General features: G+C 40.5%; 2 protein-coding genes across 2 annotated transcripts in view; one reads left to right on the top strand and one right to left on the bottom strand.

The window, feature by feature from the left end:
- The window catches only part of LOC143028568 (zinc finger CCHC-type and RNA-binding motif-containing protein 1-like), a 478,714-nt gene that overhangs the window by 210,130 nt on the left and 246,084 nt on the right, over positions 1-22,500 (top strand). The window lies entirely within an intron of this gene.
- LOC143027949 (uncharacterized) lies at positions 17,146-17,968 on the bottom strand. Its single transcript, XM_076189594.1, has 2 exons — positions 17,708-17,968; positions 17,146-17,571 (listed from the first exon to the last, which is right to left on the bottom strand). Exons 1-2 carry the CDS (start codon positions 17,711-17,713, stop codon positions 17,188-17,190), a joined length of 390 nt encoding a protein of 129 aa, XP_076045709.1. The 5' UTR covers positions 17,714-17,968; the 3' UTR covers positions 17,146-17,187.

The following is a 22,500-nucleotide window of genomic DNA, read 5'->3' as shown; positions in this document are numbered from 1 at the left end:
CAACTCTCTGTTCTCGATCGTTCAACCAATTACTAGCCCAACTTAATAGGCTACCACTTATTCCGTGTGAAGCTAATTTAGTATTATGTATGTATATGTACATATATATATATATATATATATATATATAAATATATTTATACATATGTGTGTGTGTGTGTGTGTGTGTGTGTGTGTGTGTGTGTGTGTGTGTGTGTGTGTGTGTGTGTGTGTGTGTGTGTGTGTGTGCGTGTGTGTACGCACATATATGTATAACACTCACACACACACACACACACACACACACACACACACACACACACACACACACATATATATATATATATATATATATATATATATATATATATATATATACTTCTTCAGAAAGCATAGAGCGAAACCGGTCAGGAATAAACTCACGACCTCGGAACTAGACCCGTGACTTCTTTTTCCACCTTCATCAACTTGTCACAATGTACCAACATATATATATATATATATATATATATATATATATATATACATATATATATATATATATATATGTGTGTGTGTGTGTGTGTGTGTGTGTGTGTGTGTGTGTGTGTGTGTGTGTGTGTGTGTATGTGTGTGTGTGTGTGTGTGTGTGTGTGTGTGTGTGTGTGTGTGTATGTGTGTGTGTGTATGTATGTATGTATATATATATTATATATATATATATATATATATATATATATATGTATAGATATATGTATGTATATACATATGTATATATATATATAGATATATAGATATATATATATATATATATATATATATATGTATAATTAATTGATATTCTATGATGATATTAAAATACTACGTAGCTCAAGTCCATAAGGGTTTCACCAAAGTACTTAGAATATTGATCGCATATCATCTTTGCGCGCGCGCGCGCGTGTGTGTGTGTGTGTGTGTGTGTGTGTGTGTGTGTGTGTATGCGTGTGTGTGTGTGTACACAGTGACAAATATGTGAGAGTGGATGAAAGAAGACACTGAGTCTTGGCCCAAGTTTATTCCCAACGATTTTCGTCCTTGTGCAAAATTAATAAGATCTTCCTTCATCATGCACACACACACACACACGTACACACACACACGTACACACACACAGACACTCACATATTTAGCCCAAGCTGGAACAATATAGAAATTCAAATCTAGATATGATAATTGGAAATCAAGGATATAGATTAACTTGGAACTATACGTGTACCTGAGGCTAAGTAGGACAAATTGGAGAACAGAAAACGGGGATCAAGCTTTGCTATTTTCCCGTATACTACAATTAGGTAAATACCCACACATACACACATTTGCACATTTGGTGTATGCATACTGTGCATACACGTATATGTGTTGGCTCATTCGGAATGCACTGATAATTGGACATGTGAATGTATAACCAAAAAGTACTTTTAATCGTTACAAAAGCACAAACACGGTTGAAAGCCTATGGAGAGGTGGGGAGGGAGATCGTGGCGAAGAGAAGGGGGGAGAGGGAGGGGGGTTATATGTGTTCGTGTTCATATTTGGCACGTGAGTCACCTAAGAATTATTGTGTACCACGTCACACTGCGCGAAGGAATCACTTTCAAACAATCTGTTCCGTGATTGCTTTGCTGCGGTGTGGAAAAGTTTTTAAGTCTTACAAGTCAGTAAGTCTTAGTCTTAAAAATCTTTAAAAAGTCTTTGATAAAGAAGCACATAGCAGCGTAGCTCTTTTATGTCAAGGACAATTGCATTTGGTATTGTTTTCATAACTGGATGAAGTTACGTTTCGATTTGTAAAATAGATAAACTGATAAGGTAAATAGATGAATAGAAATTAATACAGAATAGATAAGTATATGATAAATAGATAAATAGATATATCTATAATAAATGAATAAATAGATAAGTTAATTAACTTACAAACAAATATGTAATAGATAAATATATAGATAAGTACATAGATAAATAAATACGTAAATTGTTAAGTAAATAGATGAATATATAAATATATATATAACTGAATAGATAAGATAAATAATTGAATAAATAAAATAAAACGCTTTACTTAACTAGAGAGGTTTAGGTCGATACAACTTTAATCCTTTTGTAGATATAATAACGTAACAATTGGTAAAGAAATATCTAAATATACTTATTTACTAAAAGGTTAATTTGTTTACTGTATCATACCATTACGTCTCTTGTTGCATAAGGGATTTTTGTGTCATATTACGGGTCATCTCCGACGTGATTCTTCGTGTCAGATGTCATTCTGTGTCACTTTCACTGTGAGCCGTACCACGTAATCTGTGTCATAACTGAAGTGTGTCAGATGAATGGGTCTCCTTCCATGTCTTCTGTGTCAGATTTCACGACACAACGTGACATGACATGACACAAACGTAGTGTCATGTTGCTTAAAACCTTCATTTTGGTGGCATTTTGATTAGCGATGGGACGATAGAAAAATATCTAATAATTCCTATTCGAGTCCCGATTATTCAGATACCTGCAATGATTATTATTGTTCACAGTTATTTCTAGATCCTGCAGTTGGTTGGGAAACAAACACTATATTGACAAAACACCCTTTTTAATCATTTATCAGAATCTGAAGTTTAGAGCAGCATCGGAACTCGTGTCGGAATCGTTAATTTTTTATTTTTTAATCGTCCATTGTTAGTTTTAATGAGAAATCCACTTCACCGTAAACTACGCCAACGTAATGATTGTGTTACACACAGCCTACGTGTCATCGTTGTGTCAGACCACTCTAATGTGACACAGCCAAACGCTGTGTCATCTCATCTTAGAAAATGCGTGTCATGTACCTTGGCTGGACGCAAGGCCCTGCATATGTCATTCAGGACATTCATTACGAGGTGAGCAATGTATCTGTTTATTACAAGGACGATAACAATATGGAGTATCTTACTAGGTCAGGGCAATCTGCATCGTGCCCTGCCATACCAGGATGTCAGAGTACGCGCCCCTGTGACAGGTGACAAAAAAAAAAAAAAAAAAAAAAAGAGTTAGTGTTGCACATACCCACACCAGTAAGTCCAGGTGTGATGACCGGAGTCGTGTCGTGCCCGGCCACGTGACTTGTACCCCCTCGAAGTCGCTATAGAAGTGAGAACGTAACCGGTCTACCGATCTACCAGACAGACCGACTTGGTGGAATTGCCTACATGCATGAATCTTCTTTTTTCTTCTTATTTTCCTTGTGTTCTTCTTCATGATCATATCTTCTTCTTCTTCTTCTTATTATTATTATTATTATTATTGTTATTATTATTATCATTATTATTATTATTGTTATTATTATTATTATTATTATTATATTATTATTATTGTTATTATTATTATCATTATTATTATTATTGTTATTATTATTATTATTATTATTATATTATTGTAATTGTTAATACTATTATAATTATCATTATCGTTATTATTATTATTATTATTTGAATTATTATTTATATTATCATTAATATTATTAATGTTATTATTATTATTATTATTATTATAATTATTACCATTATTATTATCATTAATATTATTAATGTTATTATTATTATTATTATTATTATAATTATTACCATTATTATTATTATTACTCTTCTTTTTCATCTACTTTCTCTTCTATTTCATTATCTTTTTCATCACCCTTTTCTTCTTGTTCATCATCACCTTCCTCTTTTTTCTTTTTCTTATTTCTTCTTTATTGTCATCATCCTTTTCTTATTCATGATCATCTTCATCATCTTCTTCTTTTTCATTATTATTATCTTCTTTTTCTTTTTTATCATCATCATCTTTTATCATTATCATCTTTTTATCATTATCTTTTTCTTTTTCTTCTCACTCTTCTTTTTATTTTTCTTCTTCCTCTTCTTTTTATTCTTCTTATTTATTTCTTCTTCTTCATATTGTTATTGTTGTTCTTCTTCTTCTCCTCCTCCTCCTTGTTCTTATGTTTTTCTTCTCCTTATTTTCCTTGTTTTCCTTTCTCTCAATTTTCATTTTCATCATTTATTACCAAATCCTTTCCACTGAAAAAAATCAAATAATCTAAAAGGCCTTAAGCTGAATAAAATCATATGGCAACATATGCGAAACACGAATTAATAAAAGAAGTCTTCGACCACAGGTCGTTACAAGAGTCCGTTGGCTTGACGCCAAAAATTGCGAGCCACTAAACCGCGGGATGATTCTGACCAATCAGAGCTCAGGTAACAATCCGTATAGGGTTTGTGCGAGTTTTCATATTATTTATTTCGTTCTATTCTGTCCAATTCTATTTCATCTTATTCTATTTTACTTTCATCTTATTTCATTTTATTTTTTGTATTTAATGATCTATTTTTGTGCGAAAGCTATTAAGGATGCAAGGTGGAAAGGCTATTTGTGGTTATATTGTGAAAATTATTTTAAAAATTATGTTAATGTTTATAATGAAATTTAGCCTGAACCTAAGCTAATGTAACAATCCTAACTGAATTTATATAAAAATTAATTAATTTATTTGTTTGTATATTCTTATTTACTGGACTATTTTTTTTTTTTTTTTGCGTATTCATTTATCTTATTTATTTATCTGTTGTTGTTTTTTTGGGGGGGGCGAAACAAGAATGAGTAAGACTACAAGTAGTTTTTCCGTTACATTAAGTTTAATACTTTCATACACATATTCATGCACACATTGCAAGTTGCAAAACTGGCTTGTGAACAGTTACCCATCCACTGATGTAGTATATTGCTACATTCAACAATTAACCCTTTTTTGCTTGGTAAATTGTTATATCATTCTTTAATGCGACTTTGAATTTGAGTAACACTATGATATATTCACCAAATCTCTCGAATTTTTGGCTGACTTCCAGAGTTGTTGTACATCTCACACGCACAGCTATGAAGCTGTAGATATTTGATTTAAAAAGCAAATTAACCCTACAGTGATCAAGATGTCACGTCGTTTTTTCCAAGGGACACAGACACGCTCCAGTCGTATATTGTCGACATATCTTCTACCGTTTTCTTTTACCTTACCATACTTCACAATAAGACTTTTTTAGTCCTGCCTACCTTGAAAGAGTTTTTAGTGAACGTTTAAAAATGTACACATGTGACACTGAAATCTGGCTCTAGAACTTTCTTGAAAATAAAATTTATGAACACAAAGTAAATATTATAGTGTGCGTGCATGAAGTCAGGAAATGAGCTTATGTACTGCGCACTTTACTTGGAGTACCTCAGGAACTATCAGGTGACGTTTGTAACCCCCACCTCGTCTTTCCCTTCCTCTACCCCCCATCCCTCCCTCCCTCCCCCCCGTTCCTCCCTCCCTCTCTCTCCCTGAGTGTGTTACGAGTCTTACGATATTTACAGGTTGATGTGGTTTTAAGAAGAGGAAATACAAAAGTATCTCAGTTTATGCCTGACTGATTCCACAGGCAGAGGGACCAAACAGTGGAGACATAGGACGACCTAACCACGACCGGCGCAATGCGTACCGAAAAGGAGCGCATAATAAGTGGTTCCGTGCGATATTTGTGCTTGTGAGAAATAATTTAATTTAACTCAGGGAAAAATCGTCGCACGAACCACATCACAACTGAGACGAAGAGAATATTACACTTGATTCAGAGTGGGATCAATAAATAGATTAAATGTGGGCTGTTCGGGACATCAAGCGGTTGGACACTTGAAGAATAAAAGAGCACACTACAATATATATATATATATATATATATATATATATATATATATATATATATATATATATATATGTATATGTTGTATGTATGTATGTATGTATGTATGTATGTATGTTGGTATTCAAATGGAGTATATCAAAAAGAATTTCTCTTCAAGTGAAGATCAACCTCCAATTAAAAAAAGCCACGTAACCCTGGTCCTTAGGGGTTTCACTGCAGCCCTTTTAAGCTGCCACACGAGATCAAAATTGTCGATCACAAGTCCAACACATGATCTTGAGACTGGTGAATCATACGCGGGGGAGGGGGAGGGAGGGAGGAAGAGGAAGGAAGGGAGGGGAAGGATGTCCTGGCAACAGATTAGTCGAGACGGTTGGCGAGGTGGAGGGGTAGGGTGGGGAGTGAGAGGAGACCGTACGCGGGAAAAGATTCCGGGACTGGTCGGCTTACACGTATTACAAGAAGAATCTCGCGACCCTGAACCTAACGTCAATGAAAGAGAAAATGGGAGATGGAGGCTTGTTTACAAAGTGCAAATAAGGAAGAGTTCAGAGGCAAAATTAGGTGGGTCAAACCGACGAGCATGGTTCGCATAAAATAGATAAAATAGAGTCGAACGTGCCAACAGAACAGGAACGTTATTTCCTGCGGATTGAACAAGTATGAGGGATTCACTTCAGCTTTCAGGAGTGGATAGTTCTTCCAGCTGAATCAGATAAGTTGGCGTTAGCCAGAATAAACTTATTGAAACACCTCTCGATGGATTCAATAAGGAACACTATGATTTGCGGATATTTTAGCCTTCTTTACCGAAGGATCATGGTTCAGTTGAATAAGATGGTAGCCAGAGTGAAATGATAAGTGCAACGGAAGGGACACGTGCAAGGGTTGGCTACTGGCTGCTGCTACGTGCCCTAAAAGTCCAAGTATGCAGAGCAAAGGTGAATTCACTCATTTCCCAGATAGCACTTCCAGTCAGAAGCTTTGTCATCTTTTTGAGCATGGGTCATTGTGACTTTCGAAATTAACACCGCAAGTGAGGACGGAACCTGTAATTAGTAGGACGTTTCGCTTGTTATTACAGCTTTTTCACATGACTGAGATTAAATAAGAAGAACTGGGGGAACAGTGGGGGGAGGGAGGGAGGGAGCAGGGGAGGGGGTCACTGAATATTAGGAAAGGTTAAGAAGGTGTCTTGTTCCCAGACATTTGCTTCACCTTCCCTTTCCTAATATTCAGTGACTCCCTCTCCTCCTCTCTCCCTCCACCTCCCGTTCTCCCAGTTCTTATATAGTCTCAGTCATGTGTATTGCGACTCTGTACTTGAAAAAGCTGAAACAAGCGAAAAGTCGAACTAATTAAGGCTCCGTCCTCACATTCATGCGTTTATTTCGATAGACTTGTTGGCAATTGCCACTTTCATACTTGTTGTGACCTATTGGCTTCCCTGCTAAAGAAGGTGGCGGAAAAAGAATGCTGCAATCATGTCCTTTGTATGTCATAGAGAGCGAATTAATAGGAGTGAGGGCGCTAAGGATCCCTATTTTTTTTCCTGTGAAAAGCGAAGACATCAGAAGGTCTTGGAAGACTCCAACCAGGTCCCTAATATGAGTCACTAAATGTGTGTGGATGTAGTACCGATGAGGGCAAAAGAGATTGGTCGTAAATTTATGGAAAGAAAGACGGATGTGTTGGCGTTGAGTAAAACAAAACTGAAAGGGAAAGGTGAGTATAAGTTTAGGAGCGTGGTAGGTGGAAGATTAATAGTAAGAAGGCGAGAAAGGGAAGGAGTGACATCATTATTAAATGATGAGGAAGGAAGTAACTGAAGTAGAGAAAATTACCATCAAGAATAATGTGGAAAATGTGAGAATGTGTTGGGAGTTATGAGTATTTGTGGGTGCATATGAACCTAATAGTGAAAAAAGTGAAGGAGAGGAAGAGGAATGTAATTAGAATTTAAATTAATGTGTTGAGGATTCCTGGAGAAGTGAACTCCATACTGAAACCTGTGAAAAGCCTAACGTAAATATAACAAAAGAAAAAAATTAAAAGGTGTATAGAGAAACTCAAAGTTGATAAAACACCAGGGCCTGACGGTTGGCATCTAAGAATCTTAAAGGAAATTAAAAATGAGATTGTTGTTCCATTAGAAATGATTTTCAAGAAATCCATCATATCCGGAGATGTCCCAAGAGAATAGAAGCTAGCTAACGTTACTCCCATACGAGTATTCAAAATAGGTGACAAAAAGAAACCAAATAACTACAGGCCTATAAGCTTGACTTCAATCGTAGGAAAATATATGGAAACTATCATCAGAGATGCTATTGAACATCATTTAGAAAGTAACTGCTTGATAAATGATAGCCAGCATGGTTTCAGATGGAAACGTTCTTGCGTGACTAATTTACTCGAATTCTGTAACACAGTTATCTCGAATTATGACAAAAGAAACAATATAGATTTAATATATCTAGACTTAGAAAAATATTTTGAATCGTCCACTTTTCGTTTCCTACATGTATACAAAATGCTAATAGAAATAATAGTAACTAGCATACACTACAAAAGACTACTTACTGAATTAGCTTCCCACGGAATAAGTGGTAGTCTATTAAGTTGGACTAGTAATTGGTTGAATGATCGAAAACAGAGAGTTGTTTTAAATGGAAAAACTTCTAGATGAAAAAATGTTACGAGTGGAGTTCCTCAGGGTTCCGTTCTTGGGCCACTTCTATTCATAGTATATATAAATGATATAGATCACGGACTAAAAATTTTTATCTTCAAATTTGCTGACGATAAAACACTGCGGAATGGCAAATAATCACTTCAGCCAATTAGATATTCAAGAAGGTTTTGATAAATTACAGCAATGGTCTGAAAAGTGGTTAATGAAATTTAATACAAGCAAATGCAAGGTTCTTCACATATGTAAAAATAACAGTAAGTGCGATTACAAGTTATTTGGAAATTCGTTAACAAAAGTGGATAGTGAAAAGGATCTCGGCGTAATTATCAGTAACGACCTCAAATCATGTAAGCAGTGTATTTAAGCCTCTGAGAAAGCAAATAAGATTCTAAGACTGATTGCGCGATCTTTTGACTTCAAAAGTCCATCTCTCATTAACAAGCTATATAAATCGTTAGTTCGTCCACACGTGGAATATGCTATTTCCGTATGGTTACCGAATCTCATTAAAGACATTGACAGACTGGAAAAAGTACAACGGCGAGCCACACAACTGATTCCAAATATAAAAAATAAATCATACGAAAATCGACTAAAACATATGACTCTGTTTTCCCTATAAAGAAAAAAAAATAAAATAAAAAGCGTAGACTCGAAGGTGACATGATATAGTTGTAAAGGGGCTTGACATCAAAAGTGACAATTTTTTTCACACTGAATGAGAATCCGACAAGAAATAATGGTCCCAAACTGTCAAGAAATAGATTTAATTTAGTAGGTAGAAACAACTTCCCCAACCGTGTAGTTAGTGAAAGGAATAAACTTTATGCACGGGCAGTGCAATATAGTTAAATTCGAAGCTTTAAGATTCGTTTAGATAAACACCTAAGATGCTGTAATCCCTGTCATTTATTTTATGTTAGTTTGTTTGTTATTATTTGTCTGTTTGTTTATTATTATTTGCTTGATTTTCATTTATTATTCTTATGTCAATTTATTATTATTTACTATTTTCCTGTTTTTTTATGATTTAACTATACCGGTGCATTTATTTATTTTGTTTATTATAATTTATGCTATCATGATTTCATTTGTTTATTTATTTATTTATCATTATAATTTTTTCGCATCCGACCTAGTTATGAACCAAAAGGTCTCTCGTCGGCATGCTCCTCCTTCGTAATCTTTTGTAAATGTTAGTGGTGCAGAGGATCTTAATGCTAGAGCAGGGAGTGCGCCAATAGATGTAGTAGGAAAGAACTATAGCAGAGAGAACATGTGAGAGAAATGTATAAAACAGGAAATTGTGACATTGATCATACATTAAGAAAAAAATAGGTTTACGTATGCATGGGACAGGTTGGGAGGGTAGTTGAGGTGTTGAACTATGTAACGGTGCCCCAAAAAAGGATTGCAAGAGTTCAGAATGCAAATGCTTTCATGGGAGAAGGCAGTGATCTGGTTGGAAGCACAATTGTGAGAGAAATTAAGGAAAGAATATAGTTACTTTCATAACGGAAAAAGGAACAGAGAGACAGAGAGGATCTGTTAGTATAGAATGAAACGGGCACAGCGAAAAATAAAATAATGCTTTGCTTAGACTATGTTAAGAAGCATAGCTGTCCACATGGATTTCTCAATTTCTGGAACAAATTGGAAATAGTATAACCAATAACATAGATGAATTTAAGGCAAAGTTTTAAGGAGACGTATAGACTGGGTCATGAGCATAACTTCATTGCCGTGCACCACAATTACCCCTTCCGTCTTTCAAATACGTATCCTTTACTTTAATCACACTGGTGTGAGCAGGTCAACAGTTTCTTGGGTGAAGAGAGAGTGGAACAGTTTTTGCTCTCCATGTATAATACCTTCAATTATAATGGTTGGGACTTAGGTACAGGAAAACTCACTGACCCTCCTCCATTTGCAGAATAATTAGACGCTACGCCGTGGACAGAACTGAAAGACTCCGGTTACCTCCCTGTCAGCTTTGCCCATTAATATTTTTATTCACGTGGTCATGTTAGAGTTTAACTCAAGGGTGCACTAAAAATAATATAGTCAATCGATTACCTATTGCGATAAGGCAAGGTTTGCTTAATGGGGTCATATTGACAAACAGGGTTACCAGCTTAGGCCTTACGGGAAGCTTCGTTCCAGTGGTCGTGACTAAACTGAACTACGAATACAATTCCTGAAGACAATATATGGATTTGTAAGCTGCCTACTACGCGAGGGTGATAGACACTAATCTATGGAAAATATCCAAACAAATGTCTTTGTGTTTAATAATCTCATCAGGATAAGTTATAAGTTTGCATGGTTTCGCAAATGAAGTAAAGACGGCAATCTTCTTGCGCTCGAGCCGACGAGAAGAGAGGGGAGGCTCGAGGTGGTCTGAGCGAAAGTGGCTCGCTTGCTGCCCAAACTATCGTACAATTGCTTGGCGTTTGTGGGGAAAAATTGAGTACATAAACTGGTGAGTATGGCAGGAATTCAGTATTACTGTCTCTTGAATTAGTATATTGGGTATCATGCTTAGGTAGGAATTGGAGCCTCTTGGTTATCTTGAATATTTGACATCGATGCAGGGAGTTGAAAATTTATAGACGAGAGGTATCCGTGGCATCTAGTCCGGTCCGGTTATTCTTCAAATATAAGTTTATTTCCAGGAAATGACCTGGATATTTCTATAAATTGTATATATATTCCTTATCAATATTCTAGCAACTTTTATAGTTTGTTGTTGTCTGGCTGGGTTTATGATTTGTTATTTTCAGGCAGTTTCCCAGTTCCTTTGTGGCCAACGTTCTAAAGTTCAGAGGCAAAACAAGTGACATGTGTTCTTTGATTAAGCTAACAGGTTCCAAATATATATTGTCACTAGAAGCGTTTATGTGTAATATTGCCTCCAAGTTATGATAACACAATGATCCTGAATTTGTTTGAATTTGCGTGCATGGCTGAGTGTACACTCATGCACCGTTGTGGAACTTCGGCCTCGGCCTCGCCTTAGCCCACAAAGAGCCGGCCAAAGGTGATTATTCCTCGCCTTGCCTCGGTCACGTTCAACTGGTGAATTGAAACACACTTTAGCATAAGCTCCGATTTGTGCATGCGATGTTCATATACGACTGCAGCAGCGTTTTCCAGCCTATCGATATTTACCCTCAATTCAATGAAAGACATTTCAAGCGTAATGGAATACAAGAATATTTCTTTGTCGCGGCTCGTGCCGCTTAAATTCTTCTTATCGGCTTAAGAAACCTGCACAGCGAAGCTATAGCGATAATCCCATACCACACTCCTGGTCATATGGCCATTTCCCGAAGGTTGAGTGTGGTTTGAATTTTCCGCCAAAATCATCGGAAATTTAAAATTCCCGGCTCTGTGCAGGCATGCGCATTGTCGACCCCACCTCCCCCTCCCTATTCCCTCCCTTCTTACCCGGCTAGCTCGAGCCGGACGTCGCGTCACTTCAATGAGAAATGAAGGCTTCGCCTGTGGGAGGAGGGAGGGACCCTAAATCTGTGCAGGTTTCTTAAGCCGATAAGAAGAATTTAAGCGGCACGAGCCGCGACAAAGAAATATTATCGGCTGAAAGAAACCTGCACAGCGAAGCTATGCATGAGACGAGGACAGGTGGGAGGAGAGGTGAAGCCTGAATCAAACCGTTATTACGTGTGTCTTTCCTATGGGAGACTTATTCATTTTATCACTCAGTAGAGGGGAGACAGAAACGTCAAGTACCCACGCCGAAGAATGTGACATGCACAACATTGCACTGTTCACACAATGCGTAAATCATACGAAATTTGTATCCTGTTCAACGGTTCCTGGCCCCTCCCCACTCCTCGGTCGCCCTTTGCCCCCTCCACTTTTTTGAGATGAGAGGGGTGGAGCCGTTTCCATGGCGACACATGGGACAGGGGCGACTGAGTGGTAGAGACACCGTGTCCCCAAGGGAGTCGTCGATGTCCAGTCCCTAGGTCCCGCACCCGCTCCACAGAGTGGGTGCGGAGAAACTCCAGCGACCGGCGTAGGGCCCCCGACCGAAGCCAGGGACGCAACAACCTGTGGAGTGCTGAGGGTATCGGCCCGGGCAGGTCACGCGGGAGAAGCAGTATGCTCCTGTCGACCTCCCGTACCAGCCGTCGGCGCCCCAAGCGGCTCAGTGGAAGGGCCGGGGTCGCGAAGTTGAGGCCCCCCCCCCCCCCGCCACCGAAGGAGGGAGGACGTGTGAGAGAAGCACGCTCTTTTGGCGCAGGGGAGCACCCGAAGGACGCTGACTGTGTCCCACTCAATCCCGAGCCAATAAAGTCTGTGTGGGAGCAAGGGCAGACCCGTCCCAGTCCACCCCGAACTCCACGTCCGCCAACACACTCAGAGCCATTGAGATGTCGGCCGATGCACCCTCCCCGGTGGGCAAATGCATCCACTAGCCGTCTAGGAACATGAGTGTGGAGACGCTTGCTTCCGTCCAACGTACGCCTACCACTCTCACTAGTTTCGTGAAGATCCTCGGGGTAAGCGAGAAACCGAAAGGGAGTATGCGAGGCCAAGTTCGTTTCCGAGCGACCTCGTCCGTGGGCGTTAGTCAAGAGGCTTCGTCCTGGGTGAAGACGTTCCCTGAGCGTCTCCCACGAAGACGGGCCTGGACCCTCGGTATGTATCCCACTCACCCCAAGTCTTCCCGCGGGAAGTTCTCGAAGCCCGTGGCGAGCGTCTTCATCCAATAGTGTGCTATGGCAATTTGTGACGTCTCGTCACCCACAAGCGGACTTCTATATGTTTAATACCTAGTGACATCATGTGATTGTACTGTGACGTCACCGGATTGATCATGGCGCCATAGGATCGTCTCGTGACGTCACAGGGACACAAATTGACGTCATAGGACTACATGGTGACGTCAATTTATCACAATGACGTCATCATACCGTGACATCACTGAGTCACAGTGAGCGTTGAAATAAATTTTGACATGGTAAAATTCTGGACCATCATGACTGTAGATTAAATTAAGTTGAATAGGAAAAAGTCATGTTCATTTCGACCTAAGTCACAGTGAGCGTCGAAATTAATTTTAACATGGTAAAATTCTCGACCATCATGACTGTAGATTAAATTAAGTTGAATAGGAAAAGTCATGTTCATGTTGACCTGAGTCACAGTGGGCGTTGAATTAGTTTAACATGGTAAAATTCTTGACCATCATGACTACAGATTAGCCTAAGTTGAATAGGAAAAGTCATGGTCATTTCGACCTAAGTCACAGTGAGCGTCGAAATTAATTTTAACATGGTAAAATTCTCGACCATCATGACTGTAGATTAAATTAAGTTGAATAGGAAAAGTCATGTTCATGTTGACCTGAGTCACAGTGGGCGTTGAATTAGTTTAACATGGTAAAATTCTTGACCATCATGACTACAGATTAGCTTAAGTTGAATAGGAAAAGTCATGGTCATTTCGACCTAAGTCACAGTGAGCGTCGAAATTAATTTTAACATGGTAAAATTCTCGACCATCATGACTGTAGATTAAATTAAGTTGAATAGAAAAAGTCATGTTCATGTCGACCTGAGTCACAGTGGGCGTTGAATTAGTTTAACATGGTAAAATTCTTGACCATCATGACTACAGATTAGCTTAAGTTGAATAGGAAAAGTCATGGTCATTTCGACCTAAGTCACAGTGAGCGTCGAAATTAATTTTAACATGGTAAAATTCTCGACCATCATGACTGTAGATTAAATTAAGTTGAATAGGAAAAGTCATGTTCATGTCGACCTGAGTCACAGTGGGCGTTGAATTAGTTTAACATGGTAAAATTCTTGACCATCATGACTACAGGTTAGCTTAAGTTGAATAGGAAAAGTCATGGTCATTTCGACCTAAGTCACAGTGAGCGTCGAAATTAATTTTAACATGGTAAAATTCTCGACCATCATGACTGTAGATTAAATTAAGTTGAATAGGAAAAGTCATGTTCATGTCGACCTGAGTCACAGTGGGCGTTGAATTAGTTTAACATGGTAAAATTCTTGACCATCATGACTACAGATTAGCTTAAGTTGAATAGGAAAAGTCATGGTCATTTCGACCTAAGTCACAGTGAGCGTCGAAATCAATTTTAACATGGTAAAATTCTCGACCATCATGACTGTAGATTAGCTCAAGTTGAATAGGAAAAGTCATGTCCATTTCCACCTGAGTCACGGTGAGCGTCGAAATTAATTTCAACATGGTAAAATTCTCGACCATCATGACTGTAGATTAGCTCAAGTTGAATAGGAAAAGTCATGGTCATTTCGACCTGAGTCACAGTGAGCGTTGAAATTAATTTCAACATGGTAAAGTTCTTGACCATCATGACTATAGATTAGCTTAAGTTGAATAGGAGAAGTCATGTCCATTTCGACCTGTTTTTTTTTTTTTTTTTTTTACTTATATCGATATCAATATCAATATATATATATATATTCATTTATTTATTTATTTTTTATAAAAATAATATTGTACAATTCACATAGTGCATAAATTCTATGTAGAATATTGTATCTTGCTCAGCGGTTCCTGGGCCTTCCCCTACCCCTCGGTCGCCCTTTGCCCCCCCTTCTTTTGCGAAGAGGGGTGGAGCCGTTCCCATGGCGACACATGGGACAGGGGTGATCGAGTGGTAGAGATACCGTGTCCTGAAGGAAGTTGCTGATGCCCAGCCCCCGAGGTCCTGCACCCGTTCCACAGAGTGGGTGCGGAGAAACGCCAGCGATGCCGCGAGGCCTCTGATGTTGTGGGCGTGGGGGGCATGGCCCGGGTCGGCCTTCCGGTGCCCTGTTGGTGGTGTCAGCTAGCCAAGACAGGAAGTCCAGAACTGTGCTAGCGGAGATGGTCACTATCGCGTGTCTCCGAAGGAAGTCCTGGAATCTCCGGTTGGGAGGGTTGTTGGATCTGGATGACGGTCGGGACCGTAGCGAAGACGCGGTCTGTCGCTTCCTGGTCGAACAGACCACGGGAAAGGGGAGCTGCTCTCACCACGCCCCGGCGAGCTATCTCCGGGGCCGACCGCGCTGCAGACTGACGAGCTGCCAGACGAGCCGCGGTGAAGGCCCTCGCTGCTGGGGGTAGGGCTGATGACGCCATGTTGGCTGTACCCTCTGCCACGGTAGAGAGTGCCGCCAGGGTGTCTCTGCATACAGAAAACACGCGAATCAAATTAGTAGGGCGAGAAGGATCCCGATCCCCGGAGGGTGTAATAAAGTCACATCGCTCAATTGTAGAACGTATAACATATGCGAAGCCGAGGTCGTTTCCGAACGACCTCGTCCTCGGGCGCTAGTCAAGAGGCTCCGTCCTGGGTGAAGACGCTACCCGAGCGTCTCTCGCCAGGACAGGTCTGGACCCTCTATAGATTGAAATATCCCACTCACCTCAATTCTTCCCGCGGGAAGTCCTCAAAGCTCGTGGCGAGCGTCGTCAGCCAGTTCCTCATCATCGCCATTGCCGTGACGGTCGAGATGGTAGAGGCAAGGTCTTGTCTGGTCGAGGCCTCCGTCGTCAGCAACTTAGCCTCCGGTTCACTAAGTTGCTGGGGGAGGGCGGGGTCCCTGCCCGAGTGCCACAAGCAATCGCGCAGGCCCTCCGGCGCGAAGGGTGGTGGCAGGACGACGGGGAATGATGAAGGGATATGCCGTCGAGGAGGAACCGTCTTGGGTTGGTCTTGGGCCCGCTCGAGAGCAGGGATGTCTAAGGCTTTCTCCCCTTTCTCCTGCGGGAACCAGGCGTTTGGGGAGAGTGCTACCGCCGGTGAGTCCCCCGACCTGTCGACAAACATATGCCCATCAGGGTTTAAACGAGGGTTCTCCAGGAGAGCACCTAATGCGTCCAGAGTGTTAGAGGTGGAAATCCTGGAGGGCGTGGAGGCCGGGGCGGAGAGGGGTCGAATCTTATATAGAACCTTAGCCCCCTCCGCGTCGTTGGCCCACTTTAGGATAACGTCATCTCTCCTCCTCCAGCCCTCCAGTAGCGAGTAGTCGGGAGACCAGGCCACTAGCTTGTGATCTTCTCCAAACGAGTACTCCCAGGACCGGGGAAGGTCACACCATGAGAAGGGGTGAACTCAAGAGTCCGTCATGGTAGGAGGATAAGGTAAAGAAGAACTGTAGTGGTCCTCCACCCCGTCCAACCCGACGGACGTCTGATTGGGGGGTTCCTCCTGAGAGGGGCCTTCTAGTCCTATACCTGTCGCCGGCACGGAGGGGCGGAGGGAAGGACCAGGAGGGAGAGTGGGAGGGGGGGCTAGAGCCGTAGGTTCAATAGGAGGTTGCTCTGGAGAGGGGTGCGTTATGATTTGCGCGGTCTGAAAGGCCGGATAATGTGATAGGGCCGATTCAAGGACGGGGCCTATCAGGGACGGAAGGAGGGCAGCCACTTGGGCAGCCAGAGTTCCCTCTCCCCTCGTTTCGTCCCCCGGCTCCCTGCCCTTGTGGGATTTACGGCGAGGAAAAGGAGAGCGAGGAAGGGAGGGTGAGTTGGGGGGAGAGGCTGTGGAGGGTGGGGACAAGCTGAGCGTCCTGGACCTCGGTGAGGCAGACCTCTTTTTCGAGCGAGATTTCCTGCCGGGTTCACGTGAGTGAACTAGGGAGGAAGACGAGTTCGTGGGGGTGCTTGACAAAGCAAGCCGTAAGGGTTTTAAGGACCCTTGATGGTTCGGATGTATGGGGCTGCCGAGAGGCCTGAGGACGCTCGGGGACACCATACTCCGTAACATCAGACTCGTCCCCTTGTACTCCGAGAGGCCCAGGTTGTCCACCAACGGAAGTCTCGGAGACATAGGGAGACGGATGGCGAGGGCGAACGAGGCCCAATTCCACGCCTAACGCCGGATCCGCCCACACCAGGGGGGGGGTCGTCAGCGGATTTCAATTTCCGAGCTCTGCGCCATGCCTCCCGAAGAAGTTCGAGGGCGGCTAGCTTGGAACGGGTTTTGGGAGGAGCAGCACGAATCTCCTCAACCCGCGCTTTGCACACAACGCAGGCTAGGGGGTTAAAGCCAGCTTGTGAGAAACAAGGGGCATGGCGGGAGCAGAGGTCGTGGTGGCCGTCTGACGAGATCCTGGCTGTGCAGCCGGATTCCACACACAAGCGTTTGGTCTGAAAATAGAATAATGATAATCATAGAAGGGGTGTCCCAAAGGTGTCTGGACACAACACCGAAGGGGAAAAACTGCAGGAGAACAGGTAGGGCTCCCTACGAGAACACACGAGCACGAGCAGGAACCAGACTTACCGGCATGAAAAGAAGGTGGGTTGTGGAGTGACCGACTCGTCTGGTTCCGCGATGCTAAGTGACGCGACGTCCGGCTCGAGCTAGCCGGGTAAGAAGGGAGGGAATAGGGAGGGGGAGGTGGGGTCGACAATGCGCATGCCTGCACAGAGCCGGGAATTTTAAATTTCCGATGATTTTGGCGGAAAATTCAAACCACACTCAACCTTCGGGAAATGGCCATATGACCAGGAGTGTGGTATGGGATTATCGCTATAGCTTCGCTGTGCAGGTTTCTTTCAGCCGATAACGAAAGATTTCAAATAAAAACCTAATAATATTCTAAAGTTAACCTAAACTAAAGGACATCTACGTGGGTGGTATGCGATTTGAAGTGGATATTGTATAAAAAAGTTATAATACCTCAATTAAATTCTGAACGAAACTTCTTTGTGGATATAAGTGCTTCTGATTTTCATATACATGCACAATATTTTTTACAATATATTCATTGTGACGCAGGGATGGAGACGTAATACGCTCCCCTGGTTTTATGTTCCGTGGACGGTGTCCTATTATATTTGTTTTGAAAAAAAAATAAAATAAAATAAAATCCCTGGCCGAAATCAACAACAGCTGTAAACTACATAAAGTTTGAACTAAGATCTAGATACAGATTATTTCGTTTCACTTCTAGGACACTATAAATTTTACTTTATTTTTCTCAATCTGGAATATAATTTTTTATCAAGAATGGTGTTATTTTATAAAATGAATTTGTTGAACGATGAATGCAAACTGATGAAGAGTTCCGTCAATGCAGAAGAAAAAGCATATGGAAGAAACCTGTGTGAGTAGGATACATATATCCTTGAAGGAGGGCGTCAACAAAGCAACTTCACACTCAGCAAGTTGTCGTCGATAACCACATTCAAATGGCTAGAAATGACTTTGGCTGCATTTCCCGTTTTTGAGACGTATACATTGAACATTATTCTATTTGTACAATATGGGTCTAATTGATAGACAAACCAATTATGAAACATTTTGGACACGTTATTAAGATGTTATTAGGAAAGTCTAAAATATTATAAACAAAGTCGGTTTCTATTCATTCGAATGCACAATTGTCGACAAAAAAAAAAAAATTGTGACGCGCTGCCTCCTTGGGCCACTGCATCAAGAAACCGAGACCACCTCTGCCTAGGCGTCCCCCCCCCCCATCTCTCTCTCTCTCTCTCTGTCTCTCTCTTACACATTCCAACGTTAGTTTCGGTTAGGTTAGGGTAGGTTAGTTATCATCCCTAAGGCATAAGAAAATTGCTGTGGCCTCAGACAACAGACGTAGTGATTTTTTTTTTCTTTTTCTTAATAAATTTCATTATTTGTTTCCAACGATTTGTTATTGGGCGTTATTTCCTTAGATACAGCAGATATGCTTAAAAAATGAAACTAATTACTACCCGAAAGTAAATAATTACGTATTTCTTTTAGAGTAAAGATAATGAGAACATCAAAACATTATCATTTTACTATAAGTAAATAAGCATATAAAGAAAAGATACATGAATTTGTAAATAAAAAAGTTAAAAAGGAAAAAAGAATATATATATATATATGTATATATATATGTATATATATATATATATATATATATATATATATATATGTATGTATATATATATATATGTATATATATATGTATATATATATATATATATAGATAGATAGATAGATAGATAGATAAAAGAATAAATATATAAATAAGTAAATAATGTAAATGGTGAATAAATGAATAAGTAAATACGTAGATAACTAACAAACCAATTGAATTAATAAATACATATATAAGTAAAAGAAAATAGAATAAACCACATAAAAGTAAATAGAGAGTTGACTTACGACCTTGCCATGACATTTCGAACAAAACATTGCCCCCCAGATGCAAGGCACGTTCTGACGTTGCACTATGCTCATCATCAGTCGATTCAATGCACTTCGCTTCTCTCTCTCTCTCTCTCTCTCTCTCTCTCTCTCTCTCTCTCTCTCTCTCTCTCTCTCTCTCTCTCTCTCTCTCTCTCTCTCTTGCTCTCTCTCTCTCTCTCTTGCTCTCTCTCTCTCTCTTGCTTGCTCTCTCTCTCTCTCTCTCTCTCTCTCTCTCTCTCTCTCTCTCTCTCTCTCACACCTTTTTTCTCTCCCCCTCTCTCTATCTCCCGTATCTTCTCTCTCTCTCTCTCACCTTTTTTCTCCCCCCCTCTCTCTATCTCCCGTATCTTCTCTCTCCCCCTCCTCTCTCTCTCTCTCTCTCTCTCTCTCTCTCTCTCTCTCTCTCTCTCTCTCTCTCTCTCTCTCTCTCTGTGTCTCTCTCTCTCTCCTTCTCTCTCCCCCGTCTCTCTCTCTCCTCTCTCTCTCTCTCTCTCTCTCTCTCTCTCTCTCTCTCTCTCTCTCTCTCTCTCTCTCTCTCTCTCTCTCTCTCTCTCTCTCTCTCTCTTTTAATAACGATTTATCGTAAGGTATGGGGGTATTTGATTCTTAATACTGCAATACTTATTCTTCTTAATGCTTCAAAGGCAAATCTTGATATATCTTATAGATTTTCTAGATTAAACGCGCGAGGGAATGGAAACCTAGAACATGGTTCTAGGAATACCCATTCCTATGCCTTTATATCCACATAATTTCCGACGGAATGCTTGGGAATGGGAATATGATTAAAATGAGACTACCGTTTTAAATGGGTTCTACTACTCTATTTAATTTCATTTGATCTATATTCTACGTATTTATTCATTCTATTCTAGTATTATCATTTATAGGATCTATTTCTCCCAATTTATATTTTCCTTTATCATTATTATAATTTATTTCAGGAACGAAAAGGTACACACGGTATGGGTTGAAGTTCATAAGGACATAAGAATGAAGGGGACTACAAGAGACCATAAGGCCTACACTATGCAGTTCCATGTCCCTTATCACATACCATCCCCATCCATAAAGTTATCTAACCTTCTCTTAGAACTTACTACATGGTTACTAAGTCTATTCTAGTCTATTCTAGTCTATTCTAAGTCTATTCTAGTCACTAGCCAATCTGTTGGTGAAAAGAGTTCTTAGGAATTTATCCAATTGTCTCAAATTGCATGAAATGAAGTCTTAAAAGATCAACTAGACGTCAAACACTTGTAAAGATCTTTACGTCGAAAACGATTGCAGACATTTACTATGATAATTCTCTTATTTCTCGATTCTTATTGATTCCTAAACCTTTAACTCTCGACTGTCAAGGCGGCGGCACATTAGGCTAGCATGCTACTTGCTTTGAGTAGCAACGACTTCGATTACGATAATCTAATCTTCCGTAAGAAATTTTCAACAATGTGTCTATCATACGTTTAGGTTTAATTTCTCTTAGTTCATCATTCAGCTTCTCATGATATGATGCAAGAGTAATTTAACGTCTGGAAATTTAAAAACAGAAAGATCGTAACCGACGAAGTCGTTTCTATTTAAACGAAGAAGCGAAAGCAAGTAGCATGCTAGCGAGAAATCCCTTGTATGCCGCCACCCTCAGACTGAAGTAGCGACATCCGATAATAATTTTTTCTGCGTTATTTGTTATGTTTGTTAAAAAACAAACAATTAAGAAAATAGTTTTTGTATTTTATTTTTAATGTACTTACTGCAAATAAAGTCAAGGGCTCTAGAATCACAATTTTTTAGCAACATCGAATGATTCTTGCGTTATTCGCGAAACGACATCGCTGTGAGGAGAGAAAGGAGTGGCATCTGCTAAAAGAATCTATTGTTTGCACAATAGATATCGTGTCCAAACTTACGGCCCCTCGGTCTAGAACAAAAGAGAAATCGTTATCAGTAAACAAAAGCTATTGACTTTGGAAGTCGTGTTCTATTTGTTAATTTACACGTATCCTGTTTATCCCGACGTGTCTGTGATGTAAAGAGGGTTAGATTCCCAGGGTATCATCGACACGAAAACATTTGGTTCCTTTATGGAGTCTCGGCAGGTCTGGGTCTCCTCTAACCGACCAACCATCTGATCTCGAATCTTGCAAGCAAAGGACGTCATCATGCCTCAGCCAAGATTAATTACTCCTGAACTTTGTTATTCCTCTGAGATGGATGCCTCGTGTGGCCAAAATTGTTGCTTGGAATTGGATGAGATGCCTTGGTGGTGGTAGAGATCGTGTACTTGTTTACAGTTTCAATAAGAAAGTTGATGGTCGTATTTTCCAAACAATAAGGAATCGTACTACCGTACAATAGGGTTCCGAATCCATAAACTGATGTTTCAAACCTCTTCCTGCACCGAAAATGGCACCTAACTTGTCCCAGAAGATATTCTGTACCAATTACTCGTATGCGTAATCATAGATCGCTGGAAGAATATCGTGATGTATCTTTGTTTTCTTCTTTATAAGGAAGGACTGTCCATCAAACGACAAAATATGAATTGTAATATGCTTTTCATTAAACCGTCCCCCGATATCCTCAGCGATTCCCCTAGCAAACCTCCCTATACATACTCATGAGAGCTCTACTCCACCGTTTCTGAATATTAGTCCAGATCTCCAGCCATTCTGGCTTCGCAGCCCATCTCTCTCCAGTATCTCCTGCGACGCCACACCACATCTCGACCTTGGATGCTCTCCAACGCACTCCTTGACAGCTTTCATAGTTTCACGTTTGAAGGCGTCCCACAGTTCTTCTGAGTCCTCAAGAATGCCAAGGACTTCAAACAAATTAGAGGTTAAACCGCAAGGTCTCTCCCAGTGTGTATGGATAGAATGTTCTAG

This window comes from Oratosquilla oratoria, chromosome 9 (assembly GCF_046742065.1).
Source record: "Oratosquilla oratoria isolate Oo_2021 chromosome 9, ASM4674206v1, whole genome shotgun sequence".
NCBI classification, from domain to species: domain Eukaryota; kingdom Metazoa; phylum Arthropoda; class Malacostraca; order Stomatopoda; family Squillidae; genus Oratosquilla; species Oratosquilla oratoria.
This window is presented reverse-complemented; position numbering and strand designations above follow the sequence as displayed.